The sequence below is a fragment of the Rhinatrema bivittatum genome, chromosome 7 (genome assembly GCF_901001135.1).
Source record: "Rhinatrema bivittatum chromosome 7, aRhiBiv1.1, whole genome shotgun sequence".
NCBI lineage: Eukaryota > Metazoa > Chordata > Amphibia > Gymnophiona > Rhinatrematidae > Rhinatrema > Rhinatrema bivittatum.
Genome location: NC_042621.1, coordinates 91,070,446 through 91,095,290, shown reverse-complemented (window position 1 = coordinate 91,095,290; position 24,845 = coordinate 91,070,446). Strand labels below are relative to the sequence as shown.

The 24,845-nt window shown below is 43.7% G+C and overlaps 1 protein-coding gene across 3 annotated transcripts in view; it reads right to left on the bottom strand.

Moving 5' to 3' along the window:
- The window catches only part of DNAAF1 (dynein axonemal assembly factor 1), a 288,119-nt gene that overhangs the window by 251,675 nt on the left and 11,599 nt on the right, over positions 1-24,845 (bottom strand). For all 3 annotated transcript variants that reach the window (XM_029608670.1, XM_029608669.1, XM_029608671.1), the window contains exon 2: positions 8,418-8,558. In XM_029608670.1, coding sequence (XP_029464530.1) covers positions 8,418-8,558 — 141 coding nt within the window. The remainder of the gene's footprint in view (positions 1-8,417; positions 8,559-24,845) is intronic.

The following is a 24,845-nucleotide window of genomic DNA, read 5'->3' as shown; positions in this document are numbered from 1 at the left end:
TACTCCACACCTCTACTAGACCAACCCGTTCGATCCATCAATGCACGCTACACCTTCCTTCCCACAAATCCACTAAACTAGCCTCCACCACTAAAAGAGCTTTCTCATTAGCTGGCCCTTCCCTTTGGAACTCCATGCCTCACGACCTCCGTACAGAAACCTCCACGCCTAAATTAAAAAAAAAAACTAAAAACCTGGCTGTTCCAGCAGGCCTTCACCTAAACACTCCTCAACCATATCCTACCTCTTACTCCATCCTTTAACATCCTAATGTTCCCCCTATTCCTCACCTAGAGTGAACTAAACCTAAGCTGACCTGCTCCTTTTCACACCCACACCCTGCCCCTTCCTCCTTCAACCTCCCCTAACTTTCTCCCCTCCCCCTTCCTTTACTACCCCCCTTTCTCAACCCTTGTTTTACTCTTTCCAAACCTCAATAATTCTAATTCTCCTCATCACAGTACTTTATCACTCTCTATGCTACTTCAATAACTACTGTGTAAATATATCTAGATATATTATATTTATTTTTGACTCTCAACTGTTATGCTATCTAATATCTAAACAACTAATCAAAGTTTACTGTACATGTTATTTGTGTTTCATTGAAAAGATATGTTTATTATTGTTTTATGCGTTCCATGTAAAGGTTGTGCCTCCATATATTGGCCTTCCACCTGTTATCTGTAAACCGGTACGATGTACAAATGGAAATTGGTATATAAAAATGTTAAATAAATAAATAAATCTCAGAGACATGGTAGAAGGAGGACAACCAATGGGACAGTGCTATACTGGGGTACAAATTATATCGCAATGACAGAGAGGAGCACCCGGGAGGCTGTGTGGCGCTTTATGTCCGGGATGGCATAGAGTCCAACAGGATAAACATCCTGCATGAGACTAACAGATCTAGGGCTGAAACATTATCTCTACACAGACGATGTTCAAATTCTAATACCTATAACCGAATCCCTTACAAAAACTCTTAATTTCTGGGACAACTGCCTTCAAGCCATCAATCTCCTCCTCTCCAACCTTAACCTGGTACTCAACGCAGCCAAAACAGAACTCCTACTTATTTCACCTGAATACATTTTTATTTTATAAAAATAGTTTTCATATAAAAATAATTAAAGAGTTCTTAAAGTGATGGTGAATGATTAGAAGTCCGGTTGGATTTGGGTTTGAATCACAATGTCTGGCTTGATGACACCGTCACTATAGGCAATATTTTGAATTAAAGATCAGTTTCCCTCTTTTTACAGTTTTCCTATCGGGTTACTGTGTTGACTCTCCTTAATATAATTTTTTAGACTTCAATTACCCCAATATTGACTGGGTAAATGTATCATTGGGACACGCTAGAGAGATAATGTTCCTGGATGGAATAAATGATAGTTTTATGGAGCAATTGGTTCAGGAACCGCCAAGAGAGGGAGCAATTTTAGATCTAATTCTCAGTGGAGCACAGGATTTGGTGAGAGAGGTAACGGTGGTGGGGCCGCTTGGCAATAGTGATCAGAATATGATCAAATTTGAATTAATGACAGGAAGAGGAAAAATATGCAAATCCACGGCTCTCGTGCTAAACGTTCAAAAGGAAAACTTTGATAAAATGAGAAAAATTGTTAGAAAAAAACTGAAAGGAGCAGCTATAAAAGTAAAAAGTGTGCAAGAGGCGTGGTCATTGTTAAAAAATACCATTCTAGAAGCACAGTCCAGATGTATTCCACACATTAAGGTGAAAAGAAGACAAAACGATTACCGGCATGGTTAAAAGGAGAGGTGAAAGAAGCTATTTTAGCCAAAAGATCTTCATTCAAAAACTGGAAGAAGGATCCAACAGAAGAAAATAGGATAATGCATAAACGTTGGCAAGTTTAATGTAAGACATTGATAAGACAGGTTAAAAGAGAATTTGAAAAGAAGTTGGCCGTAGAGGCAAAAACTCACAGTAAAAACTTTTTAAAAATTGTCCGAAGCAGAAAGCCTGTGAGGGAGTCAGTTGGACCGTTAGATGATCGAGGGGTTAAAGGGGCACTTAGAGAAGATAAGGCCATCGCGGAAATATTAAATGATTTCATTGCTTCGGTGTTTACTGAAGAGGATGTTGGGGAGATACTCGTACTGGAGAAGGTTTTCATGGGTAATGATTCAGATGGACTGATTCAAATCACGGTGAACCTAGAAGATGTGGTAGACCTGACTGACAAACTGAAGAGTACTAAATCACTTGGACTAGATGGTATACACCCCAGAGTTCTGAAGGAACTAAAAAATGAAATTTCAGACCTATTAGTAAAAATTTGTAACCTATCATTAAAATCATCCATTGTACCTGAAGACTGGAAGATAGCAAATGTAACCCCAATATTTTAAAAGGGCTCCAGGGGCGATCTGGGAAATTACAGACCGGTTAGCCTGACTTCAGTGCCAGGAAAAATAGTGGAAAGTGTTCTAAACATCAAAATCACAGAACATATAGAAAAACATGGTTTAATGGAACAAAGTCAGCATGGCTTTACCCAAGGCAAGTCTTGCCTCACAAATCTGCTTCACTTTTTTGAAGGAGTTAATAAACATGTGGATAAAGGTGAACCGGTAGATGTAGTATACTTGGATTTTCAGAAGGCATTTGACAAAGTTTCTCATGAGAGGCTTCTAGGAAAAGTAAAAAGTCATAGGATAGGTGGCGATGTCCTTTCGTGGATTGCAAACTGGATAAAAAAAGGAAACAGATAGTAGGATTAAATGGACAATTTTCTCAGTGGAAGGGGCAGTGGAGTACCTCAGGGATCTGTATTGGGACCCTTACTTTTCAATATATTTATAAATGATCTGGAAAGAAATATGACGAGTGAGATAATCAAATTTGCAGATGACACAAAATTGTTCAGAGTAGTTAAATCACAAGCAGATTGTGATAAATTGCAGGAAGATCTTGTGACACTGGAACATTGGGCATCCAAATGGCAGATGAAATTTAATGTGGATAAGTGCAAGGTGATGCATATAGGGAAAAATAACCCATGCTATAATTACACAATGTTGGGTTCCATATTAGGTGCTACAACCCAAGAAAGAGATCTAGGTGTCATAGTGGATAACACATTGAAATCGTCGGTTCAGTGTGCTGCGGCAGTCAAAAAAGCAAACAGAATGTTGGGAATTATTAGAAAGGGAATGGTGAATAAAACGGAAAATGTCATAATGCCTCTGTATCGCTCCATGGTGAGACCGCACCTTGAATACTGTGTACAATTCTGGTCGCCGCATCTCAAAAAAGATATAATTGCGACGGAGAAGGTACAGAGAAGGGCTTACAAAATGATAAGGGGAATGGAACAACTTCCCTACGAGGAAAGACTAAAGAGGTTAGGACTTTTCAGCTTGGAGAAGAGACGACTGAGGGGGGATATGATAGAGGTGTTTAAAATCATGAGAGGTCTAGAACGGGTAGATGTGAATCGGTTATTTACTCTTTCGGATAGTAGAAAGACTAGGGGGCACTCCATGAAGTTAGCATGGGGCACATTTAAAACTAATCGGAGAAAGTTCTTTTTTACTCAACGCACAATTAAACTCTGGAATTTGTTACCAGAGGATGTGGTCAGTGCAGTTAGTATAGCTGTGTTTAAAAAAGGATTGGATAAGTTCTTGGAGGAGAAGTCCATTACCTGCTATTAAGTTCACTTAGAGAATAGCCACTGACATTAGCAATGGTAACATGGAATAGACTTAGTTTTTGGGTACTTGCCAGGTTCTTATGGCCTGGATTGGCCACTGTTGGAAACAGGATGCTGGGCTTGATGGACCCTTGGTCTGACCCAGTATGGCATGTTCTTATGTTCTTAAGGAACACTATCCCTTGACGAGTGTCGAACCATGCACCCAAAAACTCCAGAGATTGGGAAGGTAATAGGTGACTCTTGTCTTCGTTTGCCTAGAGACTGCAAAAGGCTGATTACCCTGTTGATTGTATAATAACAAAGAGATTCCGACTTCGCTCGAATCATCCAGTCGTCCAGGTACGGAAGTACCAACAGGCCCTTCTTCCTGAATTGAGCGGCCACCGCAACCATTATTTTGGTAAATGTTCTGGGAGCTGTGGCTAATCCGAACGGGAGAGCCCTGAATTGATAATGTTGCCCTAGAATGCAAAACCTGAGAAACTGATGATCGGATCGAATGCAGATATGAAGATAAGCTTCGGTGAGGTCGAGAGATGCTAGAAATTCTCCTCTGTGAACCGAAGCTATGACAGATCAAAGAGTCTCCATCCGGAACTTTGGAATCCTTAGACAACGGTTGACCCTCTTGAGATCGAGAATTGGATGAAAGGTTCCTTCCTTTTTGGGAACGACGAAGAAAATTGAATAACGACCTTTCCAATGTTCTGATGTTGGAACTGGAACTAAAGCTCCTAGGTCGCTTAAACCATGTAGTGAGTCTTGGATTATGAGACGCTTTTGTAGGGAAGAACACGGTGAAATTAGGAACAGGTGGTGAAGTCGCCAAACAAAATCTAAAGCGTAACCTTGATTTATCACTGATAGAACCCATTGATCCGACGTACATCTGGCCCATTCTCCGTAAAACAGAGACAACCTGCCCCCTATGACGGGAACCGGAGAAAGGACCAGCCTTATCTCATTGGACAGACTTTGTGCCTCCTGAGACTTGGGAAGTTCCAGGTCTACCAAAGCGGCGGCCACGAAAGGACTGAGACCAATTCTGTTGTATACCTGAAAACTGTTTAGCTGGAGGAGCCGACGGACGAGAAGAACGAAATCTTCTGTTAGACCGAAAACGAGAGCGAGATGAAAAAGAGCTTCTAGGCCTAGGACGGTCCTCTGGCAATTTGTGAATCTTATTTTCCCTTCGGGACAAAATTAAATCTTCCAATTCCTTACCAAATAATAATTTTCCCTTAAAGGGTAAAGCCCCTAATTGAGCTTTGGAGGATGCGTCTGCAGACCAATTCCTCAACCAGAGAAGTCTGCGAGCCGATACAGAAGCAACGATAGAGCGAGCCGAGGTCCTAATGAGATCATATAAAGCATCTGCACTATAAGCAACTGTAGCTTCCAGTCTACCAGCCTGAGCAACTTCTTCTTCAGAGAGGGAAGAATTGTTTTGTAAAGGCTGGACCCATCTTAGTCCAGCTCGCAAAGCCAAGCTACTACACATGGCCGGCCACCCGCACACCAAGAGCAGAAACCTCAAACATTCGCTTAAGCTGAACCTCCAGCTTTCGATCTTGGAGATCTTTAAGAGCCGTAGCCCCAGTTACTGGAATAGTTGTTTTCTTAGTGACGGCTGAAACAGCAGCATCCACCTTAGGAAATTTTAAAATTTCCAAAGCTTCCTCTGTAATGGATACAATTTTTCCATGGCTTGTGCTACCTTAAGCCCCAACTCAGGAGTATCCCACTCCCGGTACATAAGGTCAGTGAGAGAAAGATGAAATGGAAATGATGTCGTGGGACCTCTAAGGCCAAGCAACGCTGGGCCAACGTCACCCATCCGAGAATCCTTTACTGGAACCTCGAGACCCAATTCCAGTAAAATAGCTGGAATTAAGGGACTAAGTTCCTCTCTTCTAAACAGGTGGACTATTTTGGGGTCATCCCCATCCACAACATGAGGGTCTGAACTAATACTCAAAGCAGGGTCTTCATTTAAATCCCCCTCCGGCAAGGACTTGTCCGGGATAGGTAAAGAGCCATGCTCAGAATCATCTGAAAAAGAAAAAATTGCCTGATCCGGACCCTGACGAAGGGGATGCTTCGGAGCTGACCCCACTCCCAAATCCATGGGACTAGCCCTTTTTGAGGAACATGGCTTTAACCTCTATCCAGATGAGAGACTCTTATGTCTCTTATGAAATTTCTTAGATTTGTAAGCTTTGCGAAGAAAATCCCCTGAAAAGGCAGAAGAAGAATCTGAAATCTCCTCCAGGCTTTCAGCCGATAAATATGGCCCTGTTTCGCGCAGCTTGTCCCCCCCAGGGACCGCCAGCTGCGGCGACAGCGAAGGCGGGTCAGAAGCACCCTGAATAGCTTGTTGTGTCGCAACCCTCAGAGTAGACAGGAGTGCCTCAGTTCCCGCACTGCAGCGAAAAGAGGCTGGGACAGGAGAGCAGCTGGGCTAAGGTTTTTGGGCTGCGCGAAGTGGTCGAGTCCCTTTTTTTTTTTTTTTTTATCAGCAAACTTGATGAGCCTTCCCCCCCAGGGAGACAGGATGAACAGAGACTCTCCCTAGAGAGACATGCGCATCTCCAGAAGCGCGGCAGGCCGCGCCTCGCGGCATTATAAAGAAAAAATGGCGCGAAATAAAAAGTATGAAATAAACTAAAAAACTAAAAGAAACCCCGGCAAAAAACAAAGGCACAGGCCCACCGAACACCAAAAGGTAAGTAAACAACGATTCAGCTGTGAAGAATTATTTTTATTTTTTACCTGACCGAAACGCCGCGGCCTCCAGGAGCTGCTCCAAGTAGGGTGAGTGAGGCGGGCCCCCCGGTATCACCCCTGCCAGGAGTGGTTGCTGGGTTCAAAACCTCCCCAACTCCGGCAGCCTCAAAAACCAGGAGGGATAGTCCTCCCAGGACTTGGCAACCTCCCGGGAGGCAGTGAAACGGCTGTGAAGAAAAAATAAAACCTTTTTTTAAAATAACTTAAATGAAAAGAACAGGCTTTCTTCAAAAGAAAAAGAAAGCCTGCAAAAAAATTAACTCCTAAACTACCTGACTAAAAAATAACAAACTACCACAGACTGCAGGGGTTAGGGACGTCCACCTCTGCTGGGAGACAGAGAAATACTGAGTGACTGCAGATGGTGCTCCAAGGTATACGTCAGAGTCATTAGAATGTTTTCTCTGCCTCCCTCTGCTGGATTGGTGACATAACCCAGGATCTGGACTGATCCAGGTACATACAGGGAAAAGTGCTTTTGTTTTTTCCATCTAGGACACTGACATTACAGATGAGGGGTAGCAGCAGGCAGACACAGACAAACTGAAAACATAAGTATTTATAGGACTACTGGGGTTCCCCAAGCCCTGTGAGCTAAAGATGAGGAATTGCTGCTGGCAGCTGGAAGCAACAGGATTACTAGAGGGGGCTCCTTGAGTCCTGCTATCCAAATAAGAGAAGGAGCCACCAAGAACCATAGCATTCAGTTGGCAAGGGTCAACAGGTCCTGCCAGCCAAAGATGAGAAACTAATAGCAGGGCCTGGGAAACACCAGAGAAGGTGCAGCTCTCCCTCTTCCACCTCACACATACCATTCACACAGACAACTTCCACTCCCTATCACCCCACCCACTGTTCCCCACACACCCTAAGAAGTTTTTGTAACATACATACACACACACAAGCTTTCCCGGACGCCAATTGATAGAACACCTCCAAGCCACCCCTTATCTCCAACTATACCATGGTTAACTAATCTCCAACATGGTTAACTAATCTCCAACTCGGTTAACTAATCTCCAAATACACCATGGTCATCCTTATCTTCTATCGTTTACCTGTGTGAATTTAATAACCTTTCCTTTCTCTTCCTTCTCAGCCAAGTTCTTATTACCCTGTTATATGTAACTGCCTTTTCAACACCATTGTTATAGTTATGTTTACTATGCACCCCTGTTTTATGTGAACCAGCACGATGTGACTTCTGTCTCGAATGCCGGTATATAAAAATCTGAAATAAATAAATAAATAAAAATATGCAGGTCATGGAATCATAAAACATACTCAAGTTGCCATGTAGTTCTAGAATTATTTTCTTATATATTGAGAAAGTGGGATGGGGATCAGAAGTTCTTTTAAACTGAGTAGGTGGGGGGAGGATTTGTTTTTTAATCAAGCAGGTGGGAGGCGTAATCAAGATACATGGGCTCTTTTAGTTGAATGGGTGGGTGGAGAAGGGCTTAATGTTGACAGAGTGGATGGAATGGGGATCAAGTGATGTGGGAATCTTTATGATGATTGTGTAGTGTCTCTTAATGTTGATTTGATGTATGGAAGAGAGTATCAAGACACTCATTTTACAAGTATTTTTGTGGGGGATAGTGAGAAAGCTAAGGACACAGACTCCCCCAGTAGTCAACTGCTAGCCCACTGGATCAGCGTACTAGCTGTTTACTATTGGTCCCTAACAGAAACTGATTTTAAAATGACAAAAGAGCATTTTAAAATTTAGCTTCTGCTTTGCTGACCTTGGTAGATAACCTAATTAGTCATTAGCAAACTATTAGCATGTTATGTACTTGTTTAGCTTATGCCGGCATATTAACCAGACTGTGAGTTAATTTTAGTGCACATTTAATAGATCACAGCATATTCAATCTACAAAATAAACAGTAGGATTGGATGATCATGTTTCATAAATAATAGTAAAAAAGTTACCATTCTGCTTTGTAGTATCTTTAGTCTCCGAGTTTCCATTATCTGAACCATTCACAAGATCTCCTGATTGGCTATTCATTTTCCAGTCTGTAGTTCCCACTTTCTGAGCAGGATCCTGATGTTTTGGTTGCATTCTTAGTGCTGTTATTCAGACAAAATAATCTAGTTAGTAGGTTTCCTGTTACTAAAGAAACCCATGCAATGGCAGTGCCACTGCAGGCCCCATGCTGACTTAGGTTACTAATACCACGACTTTATTTATTTGAAAGGGTTTATATACCGCTTTTACAAGTATTGGTTAAAATGGTTTACAGCTGTCAACATACATAGATAAAAATAAAATAAAAACATAAACCATAATGTTAAATTAAAATACAAATAAAAAGTATGAAAAATCTATAGTCTAGTAACCTATTATCAAAAAGAGTATAGTGAACATCCAGCAGTGGTCATGAAAAATGCCTAGCAAGCAATAGGGAGGGAGCCAAAGGCCTGTGAAAACAGATATGCTGATGCCTGAAGAGTGCTGTTATTTAAGGCAGTGGTCCCCAACCTTTTTTGCACCAGGGACCGGCTTCAAGCAAGACCATTTTTCCATGGCCCGGCGGGGTGGGGGTGGGGTAGGGGTTGGATTTTTAGTGCACACTTATCATTTAATTATGACATTTATAATGTGAATGTGACTCAACTCACCATAGGTTCTCACATGCATGGCACACTGACCCATGATCGTCACGGGGCTAGATGTAAAGTACAGTTTGTATCCATGGGAACCCCCCTGACCCACAATAATGGATGTAAAGCAGAATTATGACATTCCCCATACAACTCACCCTACAAAAAAGATATTCTGGTTCTGGTGACATCTCAGTAACATCAACTCAAACTCCTTCTACTTCCAGGCTCAATAGCCCTACTTATGAAAAGACAGCAGTTTACCACCAATGCATGTCCTCTTGAGAAAACACAACAAATAAGACCGATACAAACGCTTACATGCTAGCAAAATATCTCATCTCGGTAACAGACACAGAACCGACCTAACATACTCCCAGGATCTGTAGTAATGCACATAAACTAATCTGCACACAGTTACACCTGTATTATGGAATACACTCAAACAGGAGCAACTCTATCTATGAAAAGGCAACACTACAAATATTAAATCAGGTCCTAAAAACCAATACACCTCTTATTAGGAAAACAGAACTAACAAGCAGCTATAGATCCCCACACAGAAATAATTGTAAAGCTATACTAATAAGCAGAATAAATGTTTCAAAACAGCTATGAACAGAATAACATCCAACAATTAAAAACTCATAAAAACTATTAAACATTCTCCAAACACCAATAAAATATTTCAAAAAAGCAGACATCACACAATTAAAATGGCAGTCAAGAAAAATAAACTTAAAAAGCCACCTTTACTTACCCCCTCCAGCAGCTCTCCTACTCCCCTTCCCTGCAGGCCGTGGCACACACCAGAAGCAGCAGTAGAAGCTAAGCTCTATACTTATGGTCCTCTTCCTTAGTGCCCATGTCTCTCTCACACACACCATACCAGTCATGCCCCCATGACCAGTTTCTGACTCTCACACACCAATCATCTCCCAAACAGTCTTTGGCACACACACACCAGTCACCTTCCTGAACAGTTTCTCTCATGCCATACGCACAACACACACAGGCTTCCCTCTCCCGTGTTCTACTTACATATATGGGCTTCTCACTCTCATAATCACTTTCTCTGTCTCTCTCTCTCTCTCACACACACACACACACACACACACTCACTCACCAGTCTCTCACTCCCATGCTTGTTCTCTCCACATGCACAGGCTTCTCATTCCCATAATCACTTTCTTTCTCTCTCTCTCACACACACACACACACTCACCAGCATCTCACTCCCATGTTCTCTTTCAGATATACAGGCTTCTCCCTCCCATGATGTGTCTCACACACAGCCAGGTTTCTCACTCTCATGCTCACTCTCTTTACATGCACAGGCTTCTCATTCCCATAATCACTTTCTCTCTGTTACACACACACCAGTCTCTCTCATTTCCATGCTCACTCTCCACGTGCACAGGTTTCTCATTCCCTGAATCACATTCTCTCACATTCATACACACCAGTCTTTTTCTCTCCCACACACCGTCACCTTACCAAGCAGTCTCTCTCTCTCATGCATGCACACTCACCCAGGTTTCTCACTCCCATGCTTTCTTTCACCCCCACAACACCAGGCTTCTTATGCCCATGCTTTCCCACATACCCAGACTTCTCACTTCCATGCTTTTTCTCTCTCTCTCACACACACATCAGTCACCTCCCTGACTAATGTCTCACACTCTCACATACACAACAGTCATCTCCTTGAGTAGTCACTTTCATTGTCTCTCACATACACACACACATCAGCTCTCTGACCAGTCAATCACACACAGGCTGGCTGGCTGCTTCTCTCTCTTTCTCTCACTCACTTCCTCTTCTCCCCCCCCCGGAGCACAAATGGGAGCTGCAGCAGCCCCCGCAGATCAAGAAAGAAGAATCCCATCGGCCGCGGGAGGCTCATGCTGCTGTCTCGATTACCGGCTGCTTCAATTGCTCGGGGACCGACACTGCAGCCGCCGCTGCTACTTTATCACGCGGCACGGCTCTTTCTCCTTCCCGCGCACTGCTCCGTGTATCACTTCCTGTTCTGGGTCACGGGAGGGGGGGGGCAGGCACGGGAAGAAGAAAAGGCCAGCCGTGGGTGCCACAGCTTCTTCTAGCACCGCTGCCATTCCCACTGGGCTTGAACGTGCTGACAGCCTGGCGGCAACGGCAGCGGGAGAGACTGGGAGCGCGCGACACACCTGCCGGTGCTTAGCGGCGCCGCGGACCGGCAAAAAACTCCCAAGGCCCAGTCCCGGTCCGCGGACCGGTGGTTGGGGACCCCTGATTTAAGGCACTTGTGATCTCAGTTGAAGTTGTGTTGACGCTTTGAGTCATGACCCATAGTTTGGGACTTTTGAACATTTGTGGTCTCTTGATTAGCAGTTGACAAAACCAGCTTGCTAGCTTCATGAATTCAGGGATTCTTCCTGAGGTGCAGATATCTACCAGGAGGAGCATTTAGTTTAGAATGGGTAGTTTGGTGGGAAAGTAAAGAGAACTTTACTGGCTGTAATATTTGCTGCAGTAAATTGTTCATTGTACTGATAGTAAGAATGTGAAAGATAAGTGTCCTTCACCTTTTGAATTATCCTATAGGAGTAGCCAATTCTGCTCTTCAAGAGGCACTAACAGGCCTAGCTTTCAGGATATCCACACGGACTACGCATAAGATTTATTTGAATGCACTGCCTCCATTGTTTGCAGATCTCTTCCATGCATGTTCATTGTGGCTATCTTGAAAACTCTCTAGAACTGTAGTTGACCACACCTGCATAGCTTAATTGAATGAGAGAGGGAGCAATTTCAGATCAGTGGAGCACAGGATTCGGTGAGAGAGGTAACGGTGGTGGGGCCGCTTGGCAATAGTGATCATAATATGATCAAATTTGAATTAATGACTAGAAGGGGGACAGTAAGCAAATCCACGGCTCTCATGCTAAACTTTCAAAAAGGGAAACTGATAAAATGAGAAAAATAGTTAGAAAAAAACTGAAAGGAGCAGCTACAAAAGTAAAAAGTGTGCAAGAGGCGTGGTCATTGTCAAAAAATACCATCCTAGAAGCACAGTCCAGATGTATTCCACACATTAAGAAAGGTGGCAAGAAGGCAAAACGATTACCGGCATGTTTAAAAGGGGAGGCGAAAGAAGCTATTTTAGCCAAAAGATCTTCATTCAAAAATTGGAAGAAGGATCCAACAGAAGAAAATAGGATAATGCATAAAATTGGCAAGTTAAATGTAAGACATTGATAAGACTTGCTACATTAAAGGCAGAGACCTTCCTTCTGTCGGCGAAGACGTTCGGTAGAAGATATCTTCCCCTGGTTAACCTGCATGGGTTCATCCGCAGAGGTGGAGGTACCGACGTCATCTTAGGCCAAGGTGTTTCGGCCCGGATAGGGCAAGGAGTAGGAAGTCGAGAAGCCTTTACTTTTAGGCACCTTAACCGGAGTCTGTGATCAATCTTCCCAGCGAGGGAGATTAGATCCTCTAGAGACGTGGGAGTCTCACGGTCAGTGAGTTCATCCTTGAGTGCGCTGGAGAGACCATCTAGGAAGTTGGCTTGCAGACAATCCCCTTGCCAGCCGAGCTTGGTAGCTAAGGTCCTGAACTCCGCCGTATACTCGGAGAGGGTCTTGGATCCCTGATGTAGGTGGAGCAGATCATGGCTGGCTACCGCTTGACGACTGGGGTCACCGAAGGTCTGCTTGAAGACAGAGACGAACTCAGACAATTGGGAAAGCATGGGTCAGAACATTCCCACAACGGAGAAGCCCATGCAAGAGCTTTGCCTTCTAGGCGGGAGAGGATAAAAGTTACTTTTGTAGTCTCCTTCAGGAACAAGGAGGGTTGCAGTGCAAATTGCATGAAGCACTGGTTGAGGAAGCCTCGACAGAGGCGTGGGTCCCCATTGTATCGGGAAGGATACAATGGGGACTCACGTTTAAATCCGACCATCTACAAATCCTCCTTATCTACGCTCCACCTGGTCTCCTGGACACAGATGCCTCCCCCATAATCGAAATCATAGCCAAACATATCAACCTAGATGCCCCCGCCTTGATTTTAGGGGACTTCAACCTCCATGTCGATTCAATCCCGCTCTCTACTAACTGCGAAGCATTCCTCACCTCTCTCAAAGCCATGGGCTTCACACAAATCATCAACAAGCCCACCCATAAAGCAGGGCATATTCTCGACCTCGTCTTCATCAACTCAAGTTTCTCACCCTCTACCCCCCCGGAATGCACACCAGTCCCATGGTCTGACCACTCACTGATCACCACCACCCTCTCAAGCAAGGAAAGCCCCAAAGCACAACTCACTCAGTCTACAATACACTACAGGAGATCCTGCTCCCCAGAGGTCCTCAGCGAGCATCTAACAAAGGAACTCCACAAACTAGAAGTCTCTGACCCCAACTCGGCATTCCGCTCATGGCTTAGCATCACAGATTAAATAGCGAACAAAGTATGCCCCCAGGCAGCCAGAAAAATCAAGCAGACGCCTATTAGGAAAAAACCTTGGTTCTCCGATGAACTCAGAACTTAAACGAAACCTCAGACAAAAAGAAAACAAATGGCGTAAGACCCCATGCCCGAGCATATTAAAATTAAATGCGTACAAATCAACCTTACACCTTTACAGAAACGCCACCCTCCGAGCGAAAAAAGATTTCTACGGTCACAGAATACATGACCTTGTCTTTGACCCTAAGACTCTATTCTCCTACGTATCAGAGCTCACAAAAACCTCTACCCCACACATCCCAGACGAACAGGCACAAGCAAAGGCAAACGAACTGGCAACTTTTTTCCACAACAAAATTTCTAAACTACTAACAGTCCTGCATTCCAATTCTGCCTCCGCTCACATCTCCAGCTCCCCCCCCACCTCAAATTTCGGACCCTCACTGGAATTTTTTGAACTCACCTCTACCCTGGAAATTGAATCTCTAATAAAAAAAATGAAACCCTCTTAACACCCACTCGACCAAATCCCAACCAAGCTTCTTCTATCGGTGCCAGACTCCATCTCCAAGTACCTAGCGGACATCGTAAATTGCTCACTATCCCAAGGAATCTTCCCAGACGTCCTAAAAATAGCCAGCCTCAAACCCCTTCTCAAGAAAGCAAATCTAGACCCCAGAGAACCCAACTTCTGCCCCATCTCCAATCTTCCTTTTCTGGCAAAGATCACAGAAAAAATAGTCAACACCCAATTATCAGAATACCTGGAAGATAACAATATTCTCTACTCATCGCGATACGGATTTCGCAAAGCACTAAGCACCGAATCCCTCCTCATCTCCCTCACAGATCATCTCATCATGGGTATGGACTCTGGTCACTCCTTCCTTCTAATACTCCTAGACATCTCGGCAGCATTCGACATGGTGAATCACTCCACTCTCCTTAAACGACTTTCAGACATCGGGATAAAAGGTACGGCCTTCAAATGGTTCGACTCCTTTCTCACGAATAGAGGCTACAAAGTAAAGATACAATAAGTAATCTTCCGCTCATCAACACCACAAGAGGTGTGCCACAGGGCTCCTCTCTGTCTCCTACATTATTCAACCTATACCTTCTTCCCCTTTGCCAGCTGCTTACGAATCTTAAACTCAAACACTATCTTTACGCCGACGATGTCCAAATTTATTTATTTATTTATTTATTTATTTATTTATTTAACGTTTCTTTTATACCGATGACCGTTCGCACATCGCATCGGTTTACAGTGAACAAAAAACCATTGGGCGGAGCCCTTACAAATAACAGATAACATGTAAACTAGGACACATATAAATAATATTTGGGAGGAGCCCTTACAAGAAATACAAACATCAATGAGTAAATGCTATGGGATATGCTATGGGATTGAACTATAACAGAAACTATATACAAGTTAGTGCACAGTACCAAATCAGCAGGCAAAAAGGCGTTCATACCAGGATATCAGAAAAAACATCAGAAAAACATTTGTAGGGGGAAATTATGTGATAGGGGGTGAGATGGAGTAGGCTTGCTGGAAGAGCCAGGTTTTAAGTTTCTTTTTGAAGGCGGGGGTATGGGTCTCAATGCAAATCCTGATACCAATAACCGAATCCCTCACAAAAACACTGAAGTTCTGGGACAAATGTCTCCAAGATATCAACGACCTCCTTGCTACCTTAAACCTTGTTCTTAACAAGTCTAAGACAGAAATGCTCTTTATATCTCTCAACCACAAAGATAACCCACACTCAATCCACACCAACACCTTGGCCAGCCAAGCAAGAGACCTCGGAGTTATAATTGATAACCAGTTAAATTTTAAAAAGTTCATCACCAACACAAAGACTGCTTCTTCAAACTTCAGGTACTAAAAAGACTCAAACCGCTCCTGTACTTTCAAGACTTCAGATCGGTACTCCAGGCCATTATATTCTCCAAATTAGACTACTGTAATTCGATTCTGCTAGGCCTTCCCGCCTCTACCACCAAACCGCTTCAGATGCTACAAAATTCGGCCACCAGAATTTTAACAAACTCCAACAGAAGAGACCACATCACACCCATCCTGAAAAACTTGCACTGGCTTCCTGTAAACTTTAGAATTCTACACAAGTGTCTCACCATCATCCATAAAGCTATATACAACAGAACACCCATCGATATACACTACCCACTCACGTTGCACTCCTCTTCTAGACCCATTAGAGAAGCCTACAAGGGCTTGCTACACACACCCCCAGCTAAATCCACTCACCTCTCATCCACCAAAGATCAAGCCTTCTCGACAGCGGCACCAACCATCTGGAACGCCATGCCCCCCGACCTTAGATAAGAACCGTGCATTCTGTCATTCAGAAAGAAACTCAAAACGTGGCTATTTCTACAAGCCTTCCCTGAGCTATGACCTCCTCAACCACAATAACTTCATGATCCGCCAGTCAATGTACCCCAGCCCTGACATGGCCTCTGACTCCATATTAGTTATTTCCGAGTTCTAAGACCTGATACTATTTAGTCATGAATATACGATATTATTACAGTCCTGAGTATATGATCTTATTTAGATTTGTGTTAGTATTCAGCCCAGAGGTCAGATTATTGTTAATCCTGAGTATATTACCAGATATTATTTCTCTGAGTTACCCATACCTTTGGCTCTTCCTCCTCCCAGTTTGAGTGCCCCTGTTTTATTGTAACTTCTATCACTTTTCGCCTATTGTTCAAGTTGATGTTGATGTTAATGTTATTGCACCATTGTTCCTTGTAAACCGATATGATTGGGATCATGAATGTCGGTATAAAAAAAAAGCTCTAAATAAATAAATAAATAAATAAATAAATAAAATAAGGAACAGGTTGAACCAAGGATACTCTGGGTAACAGAGAGGCCGACAGGCCCACAAGATTGGCTAGAGTTGTGTCTTGCAACTGAGAACGGAGTTCTTCAACTGAAGAAGCCAATGATTCCAAGGCTCGTCGATGCTCTTGGACAGTTGCGGCCAGCCCTGGCAGGCCTCTGGAGGCGGGGGACTCCGCCGAGTCCATGGCCTTGGCAACCTGTAGCGCTCGGGGATGGAACCTTGGCCTGGTGCAGGGGAGGACGGCTCCCTGGACTTCCTCCCCTGCACCAGGCCAAGGTTCTGCCACCTGGTGCCAGGTGCCTCCTGGTGCCAGGAGGCACCTGGCACCAGGAGGCGGATCACAAGAGGAGATAGAGGCTAGCTGGAGCTTCACCACTGGAAGTCTGAGGTCCCCCCAGGTGGAGCCCATAGGCACCTAGGCCACTTGGACTTAGCTGGGCCTCAGAGGTTCTCCCAGAAAGAAAGTTCAAAGGTGTGCCCACCAAGAATAGAGGAGCGTGGTTGATGTCTGGACAGAGGGCAGGAGGAGCCACAGAGGGCCAGAACAGAGTCTGTGATGACAAGGCTAGGAGCAAGGCCAGAATCAAGGAGGCGTGGTCAAGGGCAGCAGAGGTCAAGTTCCAAAGGCCTGTCCGCAGGTAGTCAGCCAAAGAGAGGTCAATTCCAGAAGGTCAGTCCGAAAGAAATCGAGGAGACAGGCAGACGTCAGGTTCCAGAAGTCAGATCAAGAGTGATGTTTGCTAAAGAGGTGATGTTTGCTAACGAGCCGTGGTATATAAAAACCCTTAAATAAATAAATAAAATAAATAAAGAGTAGTCGAGGAATCAGGCAGAGGTCAAGATTCGGGCAGCAGGCAATGTGGTCCAGAATCAGGCAGAGGTCAGTACCAGAGAATCAGTCTGAGGGGTACTAGAAGACAGACACTGGAACAGGAGGATGCTGGAACAAGACTGAAACCGGCAATGAGACAACGGCAAACTTGTACACAATTGTGGTGACCCGATAGTCAAGGCAGGGATCAGGGGTTTGAGCCCTGCCTTAAATACTGAAAATTGGTAACATCATCAAAGGGCGCCGGACCCGGGTCTCCCGCGCTTGGCTCTTTAAAGTCAGTGACGTTGGCTGCGCGCGCGCCTAGGGGCGGAGTCGATGAGCAGGAGGAAGCAGAGCCCCAGCGGGAGTGCTGGCGCAAGGCCTGGTCTGACAGAGGTGCGCGGGGAGCCGGGGACGCTGCAAACTAGCAGCGGAAGCGGAGGAGGTGAGTCTGGCACTCATGGTGGGAGCAGCGAGTGAGCGGGACCGGCCGCAGCGCCCACACGGCTTGGATGCGCAACACCTTCGAAGCTGCTTCTCCCTTTCGTGGACACAAAAAAGAACAAACAACCTTTCTGACTTCCGGAAAACCTTTGTTCTCTCAAGATAATGTTTTAAACATCTCCTAACATCCAAATATCTTAAAGACAGTAGATCTTTCTTACACTCTTTCTTATCAAAAGAAGGTAAAACAGAGAAGGAAGTGACGTCACCGAAGCAGATGGCTGGCTGAACTAGAGCTCCTGCTCCCACAACTTTAATCTCCAAGAATCACAGGCATCTCCACTTAAAAAAGCTACAGGGGAACATGCTAGCTATATCGGTACACCTCGATGTTGGTGAGACGAAAATCATTGGATTTTCGTAAATATTCCTATCAAAAGCAGGAGCCGATCAGAAGTGCCGACCTACCCATCATGGCACTCCAGGAAGAAGGCCCAAATCATGCAGAGAACACCTGTGATCAACTGCTTGCAGAAGATGAGCTCCCAACAAGAGCAGAAATGCAAAAATGGTTCACTGAACTGCGACAGGATTTACATAACAACAAACAAGAAATCATGAACTCAATCGAAGAAATGAAAGAGGAATTGGCTGAGAATGGTCGACGAATATTTGACATTGAAACGATGGTTGATGCACTAACAGAAGACCTCAAAATGGCGCGGGAAGCTCACTTAATGCTGCAAAAATGTTACGACTGTCGCTGCCCAACGTCGCCACTCCACCCTCCTTACCTCTCTGGTGACTCCTCCTGCGGTTGACGGACATTTGGCTGCCGCGGTGTCTGCCTGCCGTCCTCTCCGGCGTCCCCGGACCGGCTTGGGCGCTGCCTCCCACCATGCTGTTCAGCTGCCTTAGGAGGTGTGCGCGCTGCGCGGCCCTGCTTCAAGTACCTTCAGTGGCGCGAACCTCAGGGGCATCCCCCTGTGATGACGTCACGCATCCAGGATACAAAAGGCCTACGTGATTGCTAGCTAATCCAGTTAGCAAAAGTTTCCTAACGGATGGGATTCGCTCTCCGTACCTTGCAACTCTGCCTCCTTTGGACCTACTCTATTTGGGGTACCCGCTCCTCGGGGTCTCTATCTCTTTTTATCTTTCAGGTCATGGTCTGGAACAGATACTCACTCCTTGAGGGCCCATATTCCTGGACTCGCTACTTGGGACTCCACTTCTGCCAGGAAGACACCGCTGCATATAACATCTGTGAGTTACCATCTCTATCTCTCAGAGCTATTCCCTGGAATCAGGTCCTCGCTCCTTGACGGCCTGCCTTTACTCCAGCTCCTGTGCTCCACACTGAGAGACCGCTGCGTGAGTACATTATAAATGAGGCTCTATTCCTGAACTCTGCATATCCTGCTATTACTCACAATATCAGTTCTCTCTATTACAGCATAGCCATTGTGGGAATCGCTGTTCCAGAGCCTGAGGGACTACAAGCCCAACCAGGCTACTTTCCAGCTCACTACTGCCACCTCTGGTGGTTCACCAATCCTGTATAATAAAAGAACTAGTGTGTGTGTGTCTCCTATGCTGAGCCTGACCTGTGGCCCCTCACAGGACTTCCCCCCGTGGGCGTGGTCATCTGCCTCAGGTCCAGGGATCCACCCAAAACCTTTACAAATACTAACAAAAAAGAATTTGAGATTCTATCTGACAATTTGAGGTTCAGGGGCATCCCAGAAATGCCGGACTTCCAGAACTGTACAGAGGTGGTAGTGAAAATCAGTAAAACCTTATTGGAAACACAGGATCTACCAACGCCCTCACCAAGTCTAGAAGTGAAAATCAACTGTGCACATTGCACCCTAGGGCCTCGACTGGAAAACAGGCCAAGGGACATCATGCTATCATGACTATACAATTAAGGATAAAATAGTAGCCATAGCCAAAAAGCAAGCGATATGGAGCTAGCAAGGTATGGACATAATGATGTATTCAGATTTGTCACCTGCCACAATTCGAAAGCGACAGGAACTGAGACGCATCACGGAAACTCTTCGCAAGGACAATATTAGGTACCACTGATTATTTCCATTTGTATTTTCATTGAAAGGAGAATCTTAGAGTTAAAAATCTGGAAGAAGCAACAGTTGTAATGCGAGAAGCCAGTTATGTAGGGTTTGAGGAAATCCAATCTGCACCGAAGACACCCATGAGAAGGGAGGAAGCACCCCACTGTCAACGAGTGACCAAGTGAGGACGTCGGCTTAGACGAAACCCGGAGACTGCCAACCCAGGGAAATCCAGGTTATGAGCAGTCAAACTCCCACACACACACCTTTGTTCTTAATGTGTGTGCTTCTCATTTTTATACTCCGATTCTTTCCTTTTTATTTTTAAACAAAGAACAAGTGTTAAGTAGTACTTTATATTATAGCTAAAACAGAGAAAACTGGACATAATTTATAAAACACCCACCAAGTAATATTTATCATGATACTATGTTACAGTGTTTTGATGGCACCTGTTAGAATCCTAGACATTTTATACAAAATATAGTTATGTGCCCCAATGTAAACCGTTGTGATGGCGCCCACTTAACGACGGTATAGAAAAGATTTTAAATAAATAAATAAATAAATAAACAAACAAACAAACAAACAAACTCTAATCGGGAAGAAACTTGAGTATTATTTGGAACTGTAACGTAATTATACTTCTTTCATGACATGGACAAAAGAAAAATTAGTCGAGATGTCTGATCAGGAAACAGTATATTATTTTGATATAAAAGGAGATTAGTATTCTAAATCTTTAATGATTATTTCAACACTATCTATTTTAGTAATAGTGCAGCTGAAAGTGTTGGGGCTCGGTTGACTGAATCCTCTAAAGGTATGGCAGAAGAGCCACGATACGAGGGCTACTCTGCTAAAGGAAGAGGAACCAGCAGGGTTCGTTATGATGGTATAAGGAAAAGAGGGTTCACGGGGAACTACACCAAGGGCTTTCATAAGGGGCACAATGTAAGAAGGATCACCATTTTCTATCAGCTTAATTATGGGAACAATGCACAGAGTAAAGGGTATCCTTACTAGGGATGTGAATCTTTTTTGACGATTTAAAACAATCGTCAGATATATTTTAAATCGTCAAAAATCGTTAAAAGTCACGATACAATAGAAATTCCCCCGATTTATCGTCAAAAATCGTAAATCGTGGGAGGGTGGGGAAAACCGGCACACCAAAAAAGCCCCTAAACCCACCCCGACCCTATAAAACGAATCCCTTACCTTCCCCCACCCTCCCAAAACCCCCCAAAGCTTTTTACGAGTACCTGGTGGTCCAGTGGGGGCGCGGGGACCGATCTCCCGCTCTCGGTCCATCGGCGCCATTTTGGCTGCCACTCAAAAATGGCGCCGATGGCCCAATAAAAAAAAAAAACCCACCCAACTCCCATTCTCAGGCCGTCGGCTGCCACTCAAAGATGGCGCCAATGGCCCTTACCATATGACAGGGTATCCGTGCCATTGGCCGGCCCCTGTCACATGGTAGGAGCACTGGTTGGCCGGCGCCATCTTTAAAGATGGCCGCCGCCATATTTAAAGATGGCGCCGGCCATCCAGTGCTCCTACCATGTGACAGGAAGCGGCCAATGGCACGGATACCCTGTCACATGGTAAGGGCAAAGGGCCATTGGCGCCATCTTTATGAGTGGCAGCCGGTGGCCCGAGAACGGGAGATCGCTCCCGGGACCACCACTAGACCACCAGGTAATTTTAAAATGTTTTGGGGGGCTCGGGAGGGTGGGGGAAGCTAAGGGTTCGTTTTTAAAGGGTTGGGTGGGTTTTGTTTTTTTTATCGGGCCATCGGCGCCATTTTTGAGTGGCAGCCAAAATAGCGCCGATGGCCCGAGAGCAGGAGACCGGTCCCCGCGCCCCCATTGGACCACCAGGTAATCGTAAAATGTTTTGGGGGGGGAGTTCGGGGTTAATTTTAAAGGGTCGGGCCTCACTAAAGAAAAAAAATAACGATGTGAATCGGAACCAATTCCGATTCACATCACCCACGATCAGATTTTTTCCCCCCTCTAGCCGAACCCGATCGTTAAGACGATCGGGCACACGATTCACATCTCTAATCCTTACCCTGAATGGCTGAGAAGGGCACAAGCTTCTTGTATTCCAATAACTTACATGAATGGCTTCCATTAAGATATTATCCCTTAACGTTAAGGGATTCAACTCATATTGCAAACACCATCTTTTTCTTTCAGACTTAAAACTTAATCAGATATCTATCACACTGGTACAAGAAATGCACCTTAAATGCAGGTATGAACATATGCTGAAAACAGATTTATATCCATCACAGTACTGGGCAGCCTGCACTAGGGAGGCTAAATACACAGGAGTGGGGATATTGATTAGGAAAGATCTTATATTTGAAATGGAGACCTGTTTCACAGATCCAGGGGAATGGTACATACTATTGATAATCTCAATAGGAGGAGAAAAATATACATTTGTCAATTTGTACGCTGGGTTCAAAAAAAGGTTTGGATAAGTTCTTGCAGGAGAAGTCCATTAACGGCTATTAATCAAGTTTACTTAGGGAATAGCCACTGCTATTATTTGCATCAGAAGCATGGGATCTTCTTAATGTTTGGATAATTGCCAGGTTCTTGTGGCCTGGTTTGGCCTCTGTTGGAAACAGGATGCTGGGCTTGATGGACCCTTGGTCTGACCCAGCATGGCAATTTCTTATGTTCTTATTAACCAAGGGATGCTAATTCAGAAACTGGAAACTATCATTGAGGTAAATGCAGAGGAATTTTTAATAATGGGGGAGATTTCAATTTAACTATTAACCCTCAATTAGATAACTCTACTGGACAGGCTCCATCTTCGGGGAAATATCGCAAGATATTGAAATCCTTTATTTCCCGGCACGGGTTAGTTGACTTATGAAGGACCAGATACCCAAAATCAAAAAGCTATATTTTCTTTTCCCGTGCTCACCAGACATATTCCAGAATTAATCTATTCTTGGTGGATAAGGAAGTATAAATTACATTACACATACAACCATAAAACCCATTACATGGTCTGACCATGCACCCATAGGTATGACTTTAAATATATCAAATTATGATATGGGCCAGCAATATTGGAGATTAAACGACAGTCTGCTTGAAGATGAGGAATACAGCACTAAGCTTAGACAAGAAATTAGGGAGTAAATAACAATAAATGATACAGGAAAAGTTACCCCTATGGTATTATGGGATTGCATAAAGACCGTCAATCGTGGCAAGCTAATAGCAAGAGTGGCATTTGTAAAAAAAAAAAAAAAGAGGGAAGGGGATAGAAAAGAATTGCTCTCACAGATACAGCAACTCGGGGATATACACTAGAGAACACATACCAGTAAAGTCTTATTCCAACTTGACCAATGTAAACGGAAACTGGAAGATATGGATGCTGCTTTAATTGCATACCGACTGGAGCTTCTAAGACAAGCCCACTATGAAGGGGGTAACAAGGCGGGAAAACTTCTAGCACGCAAAATAAAACTTAAGCAGACCCAGAACAATATTGTTAAAATCAAAGACAAATAAGGGATATATTTTATTTTTATTTATTTAGATTTTTTATATACCGGCATTCATGACCAGGTCACATCATGCTGGTTTACATAGAAACAGGGGGTGCATCGAACAGTAGAACTAAACTGGTGCAAGGTGGAAGCAGTTACAAAAAACAGGGGTATAAAAAACTGGGAGAGGAAGAAAAGATGAACGGGGAGGAGTAAAAGAACTGTATGGGGATAAAATAAATAACTTAATGATTATTTACAGTACCAAATGGTAACATTGTTATAGGAATTGGAGGAGGTTATGAGTTGTCCGGGAAGGCTTGTTTGAAAAGCCAGGTCTTCAATTTTGTTAACTAATACAGATATTAGACAACGATTTTTGCGATTTTATACAGAACTTTACCGCCCCAATACCGACATTGATCTAAAGTCTATAGATCAGTATTTACAAGGTACTACTGTACCTCAGCTATCTTTGTCCCAGCAGGATCTTTTAGACAAAGAAATTAATGGAGCAAAAGTATCATGGGCAATCAAAAGCTTAAAAATAGGAAAGTCGCCCAGACTAGATGGCTTTACGGCCAGTTTCTATAAAAAATATGCAGACCTGTTAATCCCTCTTTTGGTAAAATTGTTTAATTCTTTGCGGGGCACTGACACCCTCTCCCCAATCGCGAACATAGCAGGAATTACCATCTTGGCAAAGCCGAGAAGGAATGCAACTGTGTGCGGATCGTACAGTCCAATATCTTTAATAAATATTGATATGAAATTAATGGCCAAAATACTTGCTAATAGATTGAATAGCATCCTATCAGATATGGTACATCCGGATCAGAACGGATTCATTCCAGGGCGTATGGCGTCGGACAATGTACGCAAAACGGCAGATTCTATTTGGTGGGCCCGCACACATAACATTCCTTTTCTGCTCCTCTCAGTGGATGCTGAAAAGGCCTTTCATTATGTTCACTGGCCCTTTCTATTTCAAACAGTGAGAGCAATGCACTTTGGGGATTATTTCATATGTTGGTTACAAAAATTATATCAGGCCCCGGTGGCATGTTTAAAGATCAATGCAGGGTATTCTCAAACTTTTTCAGTGGGTAGAGGTACCAGACAGAGTTGTCCGCTATCACTTCTCTTTGCTTTATTTCTGCAACCCTTCACTCACAGAATCAGAGGAAATGCCAGAATATCTGGAGTGAAGGTGGGAGATTTTTCCTCTAAGCTCTGGCTATTGGTGTTTACAAACATAGTTTAATCAAAACGGTGTACAAATATTTCAAGAAAAAATAAAAAATAATAAAATAGATTAAAAGTAAAATAAAAAAACTAATAAAATTACAGAAAATATACTAAATAAAATAAAAGCAATAATTAATAAAAATACAACATATTTTTACTTAGTAATATTAATAATAGTAAGGTGCCATATGTTAATTTGAGGAGAAAAAGGTTGAATGATTATTTTGTAGTGTAATTTTGAATGCAATTTGAAAATGTGTTTTTAAAGATTTTTTAAATTGTTTTGGATTGGAAA